General features: G+C 43.5%; 1 protein-coding gene across 1 annotated transcript in view; it reads left to right on the top strand.

Moving 5' to 3' along the window:
• The window catches only part of SERINC2 (serine incorporator 2), a 142,194-nt gene that overhangs the window by 65,676 nt on the left and 62,052 nt on the right, over nt 1–14,466 (top strand). The window contains exon 2 of the mRNA XM_069224896.1: nt 13,565–13,726. Within this exon, the coding sequence (XP_069080997.1) occupies nt 13,565–13,726 (162 nt within the window). The remainder of the gene's footprint in view (nt 1–13,564; nt 13,727–14,466) is intronic.

The following is a 14,466-nucleotide window of genomic DNA, read 5'->3' as shown; positions in this document are numbered from 1 at the left end:
TATCAAATACAATATTCTGAGACATGGTGAGGTACAGTACACTCCATCGTTTTTAGCTTGTCTGTGCCATTACAGGCTGGGACAAACCATGTGAGAATTAATTTAGCCCAGTCATTCAATGATGTTCTGTTGGAACAGCTGGGCCAGGGAGCAGTGCAACTTTCAGCTCCCTGGGCAAAATAGAACTGTGCCAATGCTACAGTCCCCATGGAGGTTTTTAAGGCAAATTGGCAATAATTTCACCTGACCACTAGGTGACTCCATAAGGTACGTTTCTTACACCACAGGGCTTGTTTAGACCATATACCCTCTCCAGGGGAACTTGGGCATCCTCAAATGCAACAAATATAAAGCATACAGCAGTGGTTCCCAACCTTTTGACTTCTGATTGCCCCCACTTTATCATTGCTGGAGCCCGGGGACCCCCACTAAATTCTTATTGCAATCCAGGGACCCCCCACTTAGTCATTACTTAAAGCTGGGGACCTAATCTGTTAAGATTATTTAATTTTCTAAGCAGTCGTGGACCTCCAGGAACCCCCAGACCATAGGTTGGGAACCACTGGCGTACAGCATTAGTGTACTTAAAGTGTTTAGTCATAGAACACACAATGATAATAAGCTAAAACAGTCATGTGTCTCTTAAACAGTGACCCTGCTCTGACCTCTCTTAAAGTCAAAATGTCCAGAAATAGTCTGGTCACGTGATAGGAATGTCTATGTGTATTGAAGATGCCCTGAACCGCTGCTCTGAAACAGATCAATGTTGTGATACTGAGAGTGGATGTGTCCAAGTCTGTGAAGCATAAATAGATGTTGCGTCAGCCACAAATTCTCAGTGCCTCACAAGTCATAAATAGCAATCCTGTATTACTTTAGAGAAAATATTAACTCCTGCGTTGGAAACCTAGACTGCATCATGTATATGTAGTGCACTCGTAAAAAATGCATTCCTCTTCATAACCCCATCACACAACTAATGCAATAACATTCAAATTATGACGATCATTTATGTAGCCCCCATTAAGCATGCAGTATCTCCTCTTTGTGCATGTTAGTAAGAGGAAGGACCACAGGAATGATGCAGTTCTGTGACTGTCATATTTTTCAGAGAGGTAGATCCTTTGCAGAGGTCATCTGGTCACTTTTTAATTCCTGACTCTTGTACTCATGCATTAAACTGGTACTAATAAGGAGAAATCTTTGCTCAGACCATATTCATGTGTGTTAAATAATAAAGCAGCAAAATAATGTTGCCACTGAATGTGCAGCATTAAGCAGCATAATTTGTACTTTCAAGCCACATGATTCAGGCACCTCTGCCACATACGTTTGCCTGCCGTTTACTGCATAATTCCAGTGGCCCTGATAATAGGTGATCTGAAGTGAAGACACAGATGCACAGCACAAGGCACACAAATACAAGTGTTGAAGCATTTATTACCATGTAAATGAGTGCAGAACGTAGGTGATCAGTCATGTATGTGGCATTGACCCACCAGCAGCGTGATTTTATCACCTCATTCCCCAAGCAGCTTCTACTGTTTCCAGCTGACATATAAAATCCTGAGGAACCACATGACATCACACACAAAACCATGACAAGACATGACTCCAGGACAAGGAATGGACAAGGAATGGACAAGGAGATGGACACAGGATTAAGCATACATATTATCTTCCACTGTTTGTTTTGCACACTTTTGTGTTCTGTTTGGCGTTATCTTAAGCTGTGGCCCCCCTCTGCTGGGTTCTGAAACTTCTCACTAACTGGTATAATAGTGGTCTGGGCTCAGTGTGTTAGTTCAGTGACGACCGGTATCTTCCATGCAGTGATGGTGTGATGTATCATTCAAAGGCTCGGGTGGTATCATACTGGATGATGCAAGGCCAAGCTAGCCCCTCTGGGCATCAAACATTTAATCTTTGCTGTTACACAGATCTTTGCAGAGGACACATTACGCCTGTTGGCTACCTTAGCCCATATTCAGACTACCTTGACTTAAATGCCGGGACCTCACATTTCAGATATTTGTAATGTGAACAAAACGTGTGATGCAATTATGTAAAAAAAACAAAAAACACTTGATGTACATTATTTCAATTGTCTAAGGTCTTTCCACTGTGGCCCTGTGCGAGCCATATTAGAAGAACCTATTAATGTTGTGCCTGCAACAAATCTGCGCTCGTCATAGCATTTATTTGTAGTCTTTCTTTTGTTGTCTTATACAAAAAAAAGTCACAGCAACATATTTGGGTTACATAAGTACCATCAGTGGCTTGTCCTGGTTGCCACAATTTGTGAAAAAACAGTTCTCCTGTTTAAAATCTTCTGCCGGTTACTGTCCAGGATTGACTTTGAGATGTAGACCTTTGGGTGTGTACCTATATAAAGAAACACACATATATTCCTATAGACACACAGAGGCATGGTGAAGCACTGTGGGGAACACAAGTAGAAGCAGGAGTGATCAAAAGGCCACTTGATAGGGTCATAAAGATATTTTCTTGATATTGATTTTCCATGTACGTGGTAACCACAGCAATCAGAAATAATGCATAGTTTACATCAAATGACACTTGTGAACCGAGTGGAGTGGAGTGGTTACTTTCAGCCTTAGGTTGGAAGAGAGGAGAGCAGGTTAAATATTACTGGACTGTGACAGACGATGCGTGGTGTACGCAGGAGTCCAGAGGGGGACTGGGAAACGCTCTCTGCCTTTGACAGTGACTGAGGGGGTTATTTGAGGTGGGGCTTCTTCAAACAGGAAACAGTGCTATTTGAGTGGTGTTTTAGACGGCTCTTCTGGAACTGGCATCTGCAAGGTACCAATAGCTGTGAGGGGACTCTCAAAGCCATGACACCAGTGAATTCTGAGAGAAGGAAGTGATGGCGTTTGCTCCCCTTTTGTGCCCTATGATACACTGCTCCTCTCACTGTGATACCCTTGTGTTAGCTTCTTTGCGCTACAGGGTTAGGAGAATGGCTGCCTCTATTAACTGAACTCTATAGGAAGAGGCCCAGTGTATATCCAAAGGCAAGATGTTTGCTATCAAACTTGAGGCCATGAAGTGCTTGGGTCCGGAGTCATGACTCCTTTTCCACAATTTTGGAGATAACACCTTTTGCAACTTTTTGCCTAGAACTAACCTGCGTGCTTGGTTGGTAACCCTTGGGAGGTCATCAAGAGCACATGCTATCGCCTTGTTAGGCTCTACTCAAGTCAGTTGGTTAATGCACCCACTGCAGAGGTCTTGACGGAACGAGAATGTCACAGATTATAATCCTGACATAGCCTTCTCACCTCTTCATCTCTGCAACAACGATGCAAATGAATTATAGCTATTTTGTTATGGATGGCACCTGCTTTGTAGCGCTATGAAATGGCAGCACCTGTATTACCAAGCTTTACATTTAAAAAAAAAAGAGTTCTTGCCAGACTTCCCCAACACTCACCAGACAAAGAACCCTAGGGGAGAGGATGTGGCGTAAGGGCCAGAGCTGCTGTCTTTGGAGGTGGAGAACACGTCTTTGAGTCTGCACCGTCTCAACATTCTGTTATTCTGGGCAAATCACTTAGTCTCCCTTTGCTAACAAAAATTAATGTGTTATTGTTTAATGTAACCAGTGCTCACGTAAAGCACTGTAATATATTTTTATTGAGTTCACGCTACATAAAACTGAAAAAAAATAAAAATAAAGACCATGCAGAGCTCGCAAAGTAACCGCAAGATGCTTGAAAACAAAAAGAGTAAGAAACAATGTAATACTTCGAGTGTGAAGCAAAAGAAAAAAAAAAGTGTGCCACATTAAGGTACATGACCGATCGTGCAATAATCCATGTAACTGGGTCAGTCTCCAAGGCTGTAACAAAAAAGCCTCAAGGCGGGACAAACGTAAAGCATTTATCAGCGGCATCAGGTTTTTTTTTTAAAGTCAGGCCCTGGAATGAATGAATGAATGAATGAATGAATGAGAGATGTGCGTTCTTAAAGCACACATGTTAGATTACAACAGGTCGGGAAGAGCATGCCCTGCGCGCTGCTATGCTTGAACTAAAAAGGAGGCAGAGAGGAGTTTATAGACCCACTGTGAGCATGACCTTCAAACTGTAAAACTACATTGAAACAGGGGTGTGGAATTCCATAAAATATCAACTTGTCCATTGGACAGGTTGCTTCTTAAATCTACTTGTCCCTTAAAAAAATTTGCTTTCCACTTTGGTGCTATGTAGTGCGGCGACAAGTAATGGCAGCAATCTCATTATGTAAGAGCTCTGATAATAGCCTCTCTGATTATGCCAGGGCTACTACTATATTAGGGCTTGAATACTTAAAATTTCCATCCCTAATGTAGCAATTTCCCTATTTTGCTACCTTTCCGCAGATCTACATACTGGGGGAGGGAGGAAGCCGTAAGCAATACATAGTTCCAGGGCTGGAATGCCTTTGAGTGTGCAAACCTACTAGCTTGCATGTTTTAAGGATTTTTACCAGCTCTACTCTAATCTTTTCCCATAATGAAAAAGGTTGGAAATTTACTTCTGACAATGGCGGAAGTAGAGTTTCTTCCAGGTTTGGGGAAAAAAGTGGTTGGAAGGAACGTGAATTTGTAAATGTTCAATAGATTTTCACATAAGAAAATCTTCACATGCATATTTGTTCATGCTAAAGTACACTTCACAAATATTTCTAGGAGTACAATTTCCTGGTCTACTTCTGTAAATTTTTGTGAATTAATGAAAGCCACTAATTCAAACATGGGTACACTTTTGTGGCTTTTTTAAAGAATTAGGTCCCTAATTAGGTCTGGTGTTAACAAAGACACTTTGTTTTATTAAACGTCTATTTCTCTCTATCCATCTGCTGGCTTTACTGTGAGTGATCGCATTTTGCTCTTCCGCATGTAGTATATTGGCACATAAAGCAGTTTTGTTCAGTGCCAGGAACTACTGTGGCAATCAGTGGTGTAATGAAACTGGAGGGGGCACCCTTGTAAAGAACATGGAGCAGTCCCCCCTCCAGACTCATGACAGGTATGGTGCTAAGGGGGTCTGCGGGGCATTTGTTATGCCACTGGTGGCAATGTGTGCTTTTTGAGACCAAAACATTTTTTTCTTCTTTTTGCCAGTGTTTGTTACATTGGTGAGGGCCTGGCAGCTCCCACAACAATAAAGTGTTACAAAAGCCATGTCAAAACAAGACACACATTGACGAAACCAAAAGACTCTCAAAATGTGTCCGATCAGTTGTCTTTGCCAGTGTTTGTTTATATTCAAGTTTCCCATTATCTTGTTGAAAATGGTTACACTGATTTTCCATTAGGAATATTGTTTGGGAGTTCTAGCATGCATCAACACATTTTACTAAATGACTCTTGAAAGAAATAGCACCTAAAGTTTCATAGTAGCAAAACGTTTTTTTTTCTACTTGCATTTTCTTTCCTGAGCATTTTATTTTGAAAGCAAAGATTATAGAGCCCTAGCTATTTTCTGCTATTTCTTACCAATGCTTGTTGTTTTTCTGCAAACATTTGCATTTAATCAGATGGCAATCTGGGAGCATTATACTTAGCCTCATATTGTTAAACTTTTCAAACGTGTACACTTTTTTTTTTTTTTTTTTTAATTTAATTATTATTTTTATTTTTTTCTGGAATCCCTGTCAGTAGTGCAGTGTGCCCTTTAAAACGTTTATTTACAGCGCTCACCCTAATATTGAAGGCTTTTCATTACTGAACCATAAATTCAAGTTCGAACAGCACAATTGGTTGGACACGCACAATACTTCATCTGCAGACCGTACCCTTCTCTGTGAACTGGCAGCCAAAAGGTTTGTGCTGCAAGGGTTTGGGCCTACTTGTCCCTAGGGCACAATAAACATGAAAACTTGTTGCCCTTCACCCCAAACAGTATGTCCTAGACGTCATGCGATAGGAATTCCACATCCTGAGGGAAATGTTCTAGGCTGACAGGCTCATGTGTGTAAAGAAAGACTATTTCTTTTTCTAGAATGAGTTTATTTCAGTTTAAAAACAATCTTCTAGAAAGTTGTATTATTATTAATATTATTTTTATTATTATTATTATTATTATTATTATTATTATTATTGACAGTCCCTCACTCCCACTTGGTGGCATGCTTCATTATAAGGCTGCTCCTTCGCCAGCATACTGGCGGAGGCGGCAATTTAAACATTGAACATTCTGATTGGCCTAGAGAGGTATATTTCATGTGGGCCAACTTACTCCAACTGGAGTCAGACTCCTGCAGGCAGGAGCGCTCTGGTTGGCTGCCAGAACATGAGAAAAATGTTGCTGGCAACCATTACAGGACTTGGGACTTAGTCCCCTGTCCTGAAGTTTAAAAATAAATAAACAATATGAGGGGAGAGGATAGGGAAACTCAGACCCCATAGGGCCCAATGGGGGAAAAACTTTCTGAAAAAATGCTGCAGTCCCGCTGGATCAAAAAAAAAAAAAATGACAACTGGGCCGTATTTATTTACCATAAGCCCCTGGATCCCACCCCCAGGGCTTGATTCATAAAGGGGAGAGGGGCACCATGTGGTGTCTTCATAAGCGTCCAGAGGCCCGTGAGCCTCCCAGGGCCGAAAACAATGTTTGAGGAGGGAGTACGTGTGGCTCACTCCCCAAGCTATCAGTGGCCCATCCCGAGGCCTAACATATTATGTATGGTTGGGGGCAGTGGGGGGCTGGGACACACTGCCCCTTCCAGAGCCATTACATGCCCCGGAGAGCCCACCCCTGAGGCCGAAATCATTAATGAAGGGGTGGCTCCCCCTCACCAACCTCTCGTCAAATATGTTAAAAATGAAGAGGGCAGGCCACATAGACCCCCTCCTTGAGCCTCTAAAAGCCCTTGGGAGCCAACGTCTGGAGCTGAAATTGTTGAAGAGGAGAGCCATGCAGCCCACCTCCCCCCCAAATCCTCTAAAGGCCCCAGAGAGCCTACCTCTGTGGCAGATTACATTTTTTATGAGCTGTTTTAACAAACATAGGATTATAGCATTAGAGGTCCCCTTGTGTGGGTATCAACAATGCACTCTGTCACCAGTTCACATTAAGAACATTGTCATTGGTGCATAGTCGCATTTATGGGTTGTCAGGTAAGGTTGATCTGTTTCAGAGGGCCAGTGGGATGCTCTCTTGTGTTCATTTTGTATAGCTAGGGTTGCCCTTCTATTAGCAGTAACGTCCCTTGAACTGGGAGATAACAAGGGGACGGCTTAGGGGTGGGCCATGTGAAAATAGGGGAGGTTATCTGGTAGGGGACAGAGCCAACTGAGCTCCCATGCAAGACTTGATCCAATGTCACGCTTCCTGAGCTAGGGTAGATATGTGCGAAGTTTGCGTGAGGTCGCAGTTTGGAGTGTAGTGGCAGCTATTGTGTACTAGGGTAGGGCTGTCGCTAAGTATGTGTAGATACAATGTCCCAGGGGGAATGTACAGGTATCAGGCCATGATCCCTCCGTGTGTGCAGTGGTATAGATTATAGAGTGTTTGGGTACCCTGTGTAATAATGGATTCAAGATCTGGCCTGCTTGAGTTGCCTAAACTGTTCGAGGAGGGTGTCCCAAGCTGCAGAAGATGGTGGACCTCCTCATAGCAGAAGGCATCTCCCTCTGCCTTCCCCCATTTATTCATTGCCACACCACTACTGGCGGTGCCACGACTCCCTTCAGTGCATAGTCAAGGTTCTCTTTGCCAGTAAGAGAACCACGCTGGTGAAGTGTGTTCTCACCTTGTGGCACTTTCAGTGCTTAAGTATACCCAGAGCTGAGACCTCCCATGTATAGATATTTGGTAGTTCTTCAACTTCCTGCAGGGCCTCGTGTATCGAAGCCCAGTATGTAGAGGGGCGAGCATGGCCAGATCATGCGGTGCATGTCAGCGGAAGCCAGGTGGCAGAGATGGCATTGTAAGTTTGTGCTTTGGTAGTAGCAATTCAGGGAGATTGTTTGGCGGTTAAGTATGTCCAGTGGATAATGGAAAATGTATTTTTTTTAAATGATGCATTCCGAGATACCTTCTTCTGTAATTCTAAGGCCTGTTTCCATTCTTTATCGTGAGGGCCCTTCCAATACTGTCCCATTTGCTTCACATCGCTGTCAATGAGAACTCAGTATGTTCCCAGATTGCTTTATATATCTATGTAATCTGGTGCCGTCCCTCCCCAATGGGTAGCAGTGTTTGTAGGATGCCGTGAACCCTGGGTTCCTCATCCAGAGTCTACTAGAGGGTCCGGTAGGTGTTGCAAAGTTGTCTACAAGTAAGAAACTGGCCAGGTGTCATGGTTATACTCCATGCGGAGCTGGTTGTAGGTGAGAAAGTGCTTGTTGAGAAAAAAGATTGGCTGCTGTGTGTAGAGATCGCTCATGCCATCATCTCAGAAGTTTGGCAGAGTAGGAACCAGGGATGCGTGGAAGGCCCTGCAGTGGGAGCGTTGGAGCATATGGGGGAACATGTCCCATGAAGAAATGGACTCTGACCATTCATTTCCGAGGCATTTGCATTTCCAGCGACCACAGGGACGGGGGATGTTCTTTCGTCGAGTAGGAAGTTCCTAATCGAGGCCGGTGTGAGTGGGCCTGCCCCTTGGCACGTCTCTCCCAGTTTCCGTCCAGCCAACGTATATGACAGCCACTGCAGCTGGGCAGCCAGGTATTATGTCTCCAAGGAAGGGGCACTCAGTCCATTTTTGCCAACCGGCTTTTTCATGGCAATCCGGTGGTGCTTGTTGTCCCAGATTAGGTCCCTCAGAAGGAAGGTGAGTACCTGAAAGAAGTAACCGGGAGGGACGACCGGTAGGTGAGAGAAGTAATACAGGAGCTAGATAAGGATGACTGTCTTTGACTGAGCTATCCTCCCTGGTAGGCACAGCAGGAGGTGCTTCTAGAAGTGAGTTCTAAGTTTCACTGAGTATAGGGCTTTACTCAAATTGCCATCAGATATCTCTGATAGGGAATGGTAGAGGTGTATCCACAGGTGTATCGGATCATGCTGCTCTACCAGTTGAGCACGGAGCCCCCTAGCTGCTTTGCTTGTGGGGAAATGCCTGGGCACAACAGGTATACATTTGATTTGGTGCAGTTAACACTGATGCCTACTGCTAGTTCACCTAAATCAAGTATGGAATAAAGGGGCGTTAGGTTTGAGCAAATGTCGCAAAGGTAGATGAGTACATTATCTGCATAGAGGGATACATAATTTATCCCACTGTCCAGAGGGATTCCCGAATCTTGCCCTTCCCTGCAAAGGATGATGGTAAGGGGCTGCATTGCTATTGCAAAGAGCAAGGGGGATGAGGGGCATCCTGGTCTGGCTCTCCTTTCCACCGGGAAGGCTGGTGAAATCAATGTCCCCAGTCGCACCCAGGAAGTGGGTTTTGTGTAGAGCCGTTTTGTATATCTGAGGAGGCGATCACCCACTCCCATGCGGGCCAGCACCTGGAAGAGGTAGTCCCACTGTAGCATGATCAAAACCCTCTTGAGATCCAGAATTAGTCCGGCAGCATGGGAATACTGTGTGGGTGGCTTGATTCTGGTTATGGATGAAGTGTCTGATGTTATGGGATGCACCTCCACCACAGACAAAGCCATTTTGGTCTTAGTGGATGATCTCAAGGAGAATCTGGGCATAACTGTTTGATAGTATTTTACCAAGGATCTTCTAATACGCACCTAATATTGCTAATGGGCGATACAAAGACAGACTAGTAGGGTCCCTATTGGATTTTGGGAGGGATACCAGGAGGGATTTGTGGAGAGATGGGGGCAGCTCCCAGGTTTTCAGGTCCTCCCTGAACGGTTCAAATAAGCAAGGAGCAAGGCCCTCGGTCAATATGCTGAAATACTCAATCTGTAGGCATTCTAGGCCTGGGGTTTGACTTTTTTTTTTTTTTTTTTTTGCAAGGGCATGGATGGCTTGCTCACATCCACAGCCGAGATTGGGGAGTCCAAGGTTTTACTCACCCAATGCACAGGCAGTTCCAGTGCTCCAATGTTCCACAGGCTACGCAAAGATGCTCATCCGCAGTAGTCTGGACGGTTGAATGGGAAACACCATACTTTGTATAGTGCCATTGCTAGTTCTTTCCTCAGGGAGGCCCGTCTCCCCTACTGAATGGCCAGCTAGCAATTTTGGAGATACTGGAGTGGGTCAGCAAAGTAAACTTTTCCTGTGTCTGGAAGTCTGTCCTCCAGCCTCTAGAGTTCTCCTAAGTTTTAAGATAGCAACTCAACGCTTACCTCCAGCCCACTCCAACTCACCCAGTATCTGATTGAGGTTATTAAAAAGTATAAAGGGGTCAGGTAACAAAGTAATGTTGAACGTCTGAAAGCACTATCATTTTGATGAAAGCCATGTGACCTGTGGCTTAATAGCTCCTATTGTTTTTCCTGTTACCATCACTGAGGTCCTTCACAGTCTGGAAAATATGAATCCACAAATACCAAAATTTTGATTTATCTCAAGCAAGGCAGCCTCCAGCAGAGCCAGAACTGCCCGGACAAATCTTGAGTTTACGCAAAAGATGCAGTATTCAGGTGAGACAAATGCCAGATATGACCTCAACAGCATCCACGTGTCTGTGCAATGACAGTTTGGATCCATTGTAGCTTAAATCAGGATATCATCAATATATAATAGAGACCACATTTGCAGTGCCATACAGTTATACCTCATTAAGCATCCTGTTGGCTAAGTCAAGAAGCCAATTGATCGACTGTAATGGTAACTAATTGAGATAACTGGGACACACCTGCTGGGTTGTCCTGACAATAGTGTACAACTCTGCAATACTATCTCCAGTTTTAGTTCCAGCACTCAGACATTTGTAGAGAATCTGTATCAAACAGCGTGCGTGCATACCTAATCCAAATATATCAAGCACTATGAGCGTATACACCCAATATACAGAATCAAATGCCTTTTCTAAATCGAGATCCACACAGGCTTCTATCAGGCATAACACTGCAGAGCTACTCATATCCCATACAGCTTATGGATATTAAGGTAGGTATTACGGCCTGTTCCAAAAGCGTTCTCGTAAGGATGTATCAAGCCTTGAAGTTCCGGAAGAAGCTGCAGGCTATGATCTTAGCCAATATGTTATTGTCTGAATTTAAAAATTACAGCCTTTTCTCGGGCGACCCATAGCATAATGTGGACTATATTGTTTTTGCATCAAATTCATCCCCCTGATGTACATCATCATTCTATGTGATGTTTCAAATGGCATTAAGTGTGCAGTGTACAGCACAAGGCTTAAGAGCATGGACTTTAACCTCAATTCCATGAAGCAAGTGATCAAAGCATATAACATTGTTTTTTATAAATGCCTACACCCTGGGGCAGTTTCCCCAATCTTTGCGCCCAAGAATAATTCCCAAAAATCTCTCGCATATCTCAGTCCTAGTGCAGGGTGAGGAATGGGTAGAAGAGCAGGCAAAGGCGTTGCACCCCCTCCTTTTTTTTTTTTTTTTTTTTTTTTTTTTTTTTTTTTTTAATTAAATATACTGGAGGCCAGTTGTGAACAAGTGTAGAGGGGTACGCCCCCATATGCAAGTAGGATTCTGCCAAGCATGAATACAAACCGTTTCATATATCGATCAAGGAAATTAACTTTGATGTGTTCGCACGCATGTGTTCGCACGTATTAAACATACTAGGAAAGACAAGCATACAACAGTATGAGGTGAGCAGCCTAGGGATCATATATGCTGTGAATTTCGTCTGCACGGTGCAATTAGATGAATTGAGCATCAGTCTGGTTGCTTAGAATCTGCAGTTGGTGGCTACTTGATAAAGACTTAGGCCCGCCTCATCCAGATCTTATATCCCCTTTTGAGCACTCGTGCATTCTTCTGTCTGTGGGCAGTTGCAGGCATAAAAGTTCAGAATGAGCCAAAACAAAAGCTCCTTGGGCAGCCTGGGGCAAAGTGTGTACTCTAAATTTAATTTTAAGTCATGCGGCTCGCCAAGGCTTCTCAATCCAGTGCTGCTGCTCGGTACACTGTACATGTATGCCTCCTCGTTTTTTCATGTCAGAACATTGTAAAGACTCAGTGGGTTACAGAATGTGCCAAGTCAGGTTTGAGTTGCTGTCTGCAGGGATTCCATCGTGGGCTGCCTTCTTCAGTATTATAGTGTTCTTCCATATCACCGTCGGGCACCGTGCTGTCATTGTGTATTTACAGGGGATAAGAGCGCATGCCAGGCCGATGGCACCTCAGTGTGGCAAAACTTTCTATATGGCCCAGTCCACGCGTCAAGCTGTACATGATAGGCGGCACAGTACTCCATAGTACTGGAATGGCCTGTGATGGAGCATTCCAACCACGTGGAAGCTCAATTACAGGGGTTGGCTCCTAAGAAGCAAGTCCCCTAAGACGAACGTTGCTCTTACCCCTCACACTTTGCTGCTATCCCCTCCATGGCCACAGCACCTCACTGGTAGTATAGCAGTGACCAGATGTGGATAATGTTGGATGGTAAAGGTTCTGAGCACAGCTCCTTCAAAGGGAGATGGCCATGTTCTGCTGCAAGCCGATCTTTCCTCCCCATCCCATAGTAATTTGTTTTAGAGGTATTATGTGTTCTCCTTGGCCTAGTTATGCTTGTTTAGTCTTGTTCTACACACACAGGCACAAACAGACAAGTTAGCCCATCTTTATGACTGGATGTGGAGGTTGGCCCAGTGTATGGGGGCATCTTGGCAGATAACTTCGTTCTGTTGATTTCTTTGCATTTTTATTTTGCTCAAGAGCTAGGGGTGTAACACTAATTATTGGTAAAGCACAGCACATTACATTTTTTTCTAGGTTAAAATTGGGAGCCAGCAATGTGTGGTTGGAATTGTGCATGTTTATTGGAGATTTTGTAATCTTGTAATAAATAAGCAACACATGTAGAGCCTTCGCATAGTCATGAGAAACTTGAGTAGAGATGTGGCATTTAGAATGTACTAAACACAAAGAGTAGAAAAGCAAGAACTTTGGAGTATAAAGGCTGGAGCTTTGTAGTTTGATAGGTTCTGAAGAACTTTGCACTGATAATAAAGACGATGTGAGTGTTTTTGTTGAGGTTTTCCTCAAGTTTATACCTTGTGGTTTTACTGGAAGAACTGTGGGGCAAAAGTCTGATAACACATATGAGTTCAAGTATTGAGGTAATAGAGCATGTGATGGTGTAGGAGAGTGACCACTTTCTTGACACTATTCAGTTCAAGTTAACTTTGTCTCATTTGTCAACTGATGGCAGTCAATCACTAAGCTGTTTTGGGCAGTTCCACATTGCTTCCTTAATGCATATTCTACATCTGCATGTGCATCTCTGTCTCCATTATTTTTCAGTGGATTTTTCCTTGTCTCTTCTCTTTCCCCTCTCTCTTCTCCCCTCCACGACTTTGACTTGCTCATATTACCTCTCACTTGTCCTCATTACCTGTCATTTGGCATAGAACAGAACAGTTCACTAGGATCAAATGTTTTAATTAACTTTTAATGGGCTGCTACTACTCACAAATATGTCCTTCATTGCAGGCATCATGTCTGTGTGGCAGTGCACCCTGCCTCCTCTGTGGTTGCTGTCCCTCCACAAAGAGCTCTACCATCACTCGCCTCTCCTTCTCCATCTTTTTACTGATGGGCACCATTGTGTCGATTATCATGATAATTCCAGGAGTCGAAGTAGGACTTAACAAGGTAAGAATATCCTTTTACTTGATATGGCGTCTAAATGTTTCAAAACAATTGCCTTCTAAGATGGGTGGTAGGTGCCATAGCACTTAAAAAGTAAAACTAGGACGCCAGCTTTTGAATGTGATGTTCCCAAGTGGGCCTCACTGGTGTGCTGTCCTCAAGATCTATAACTGCTTTGGGCAGATGCTACACTGGTAACGTGAACATTGGGAGCCTTATTACATTTTTAGAAATCCTATCCAGTTGTTTGAGATTAGCCTCGGTTTAACAGTTCTCAACACAATATTAAGCATATCAGTAGAAGTTGCTTGTTTGTCACAATACATCAGTTAATTTCCTCTTTTGCACCTCTGCAGAGGTTATTTTATTCTGCTAGCTTGGGCTCAGAAATGAACTAGTTCTGTGAGGTATAACCTTGGTCTGGATTTATTAAAAACATTTCTTAGCATGTTGGACTTGTCATCATAGATCAGCAACACTAGTTGTGAGGTTTTTGTTATGAACACGGTTTCCTCCTTATTGTGCTTTGAGCATAAACATGTTTTGTACTGAGCTTAATACAGGAGTTGTGTTGTTTCTCCCCCTGTGCACCCTTGTCCTTTATGTATGGACACAGTAAGGTCAGATTTTGCACTCCTGGTACTCAAATAAATGTACACCTTATTTTTCCCTTGCACCTCAGTAGAGAACCCGATATTTAACTGACTTTCTCAGCCATCTTGACCTGTGGGAGGTGCTGTGCT

The sequence above is a fragment of the Pleurodeles waltl genome, chromosome 3_1, assembly GCF_031143425.1.
Source record: "Pleurodeles waltl isolate 20211129_DDA chromosome 3_1, aPleWal1.hap1.20221129, whole genome shotgun sequence".
In the NCBI taxonomy this organism is placed as follows: domain Eukaryota; kingdom Metazoa; phylum Chordata; class Amphibia; order Caudata; family Salamandridae; genus Pleurodeles; species Pleurodeles waltl.
This window is presented reverse-complemented; position numbering and strand designations above follow the sequence as displayed.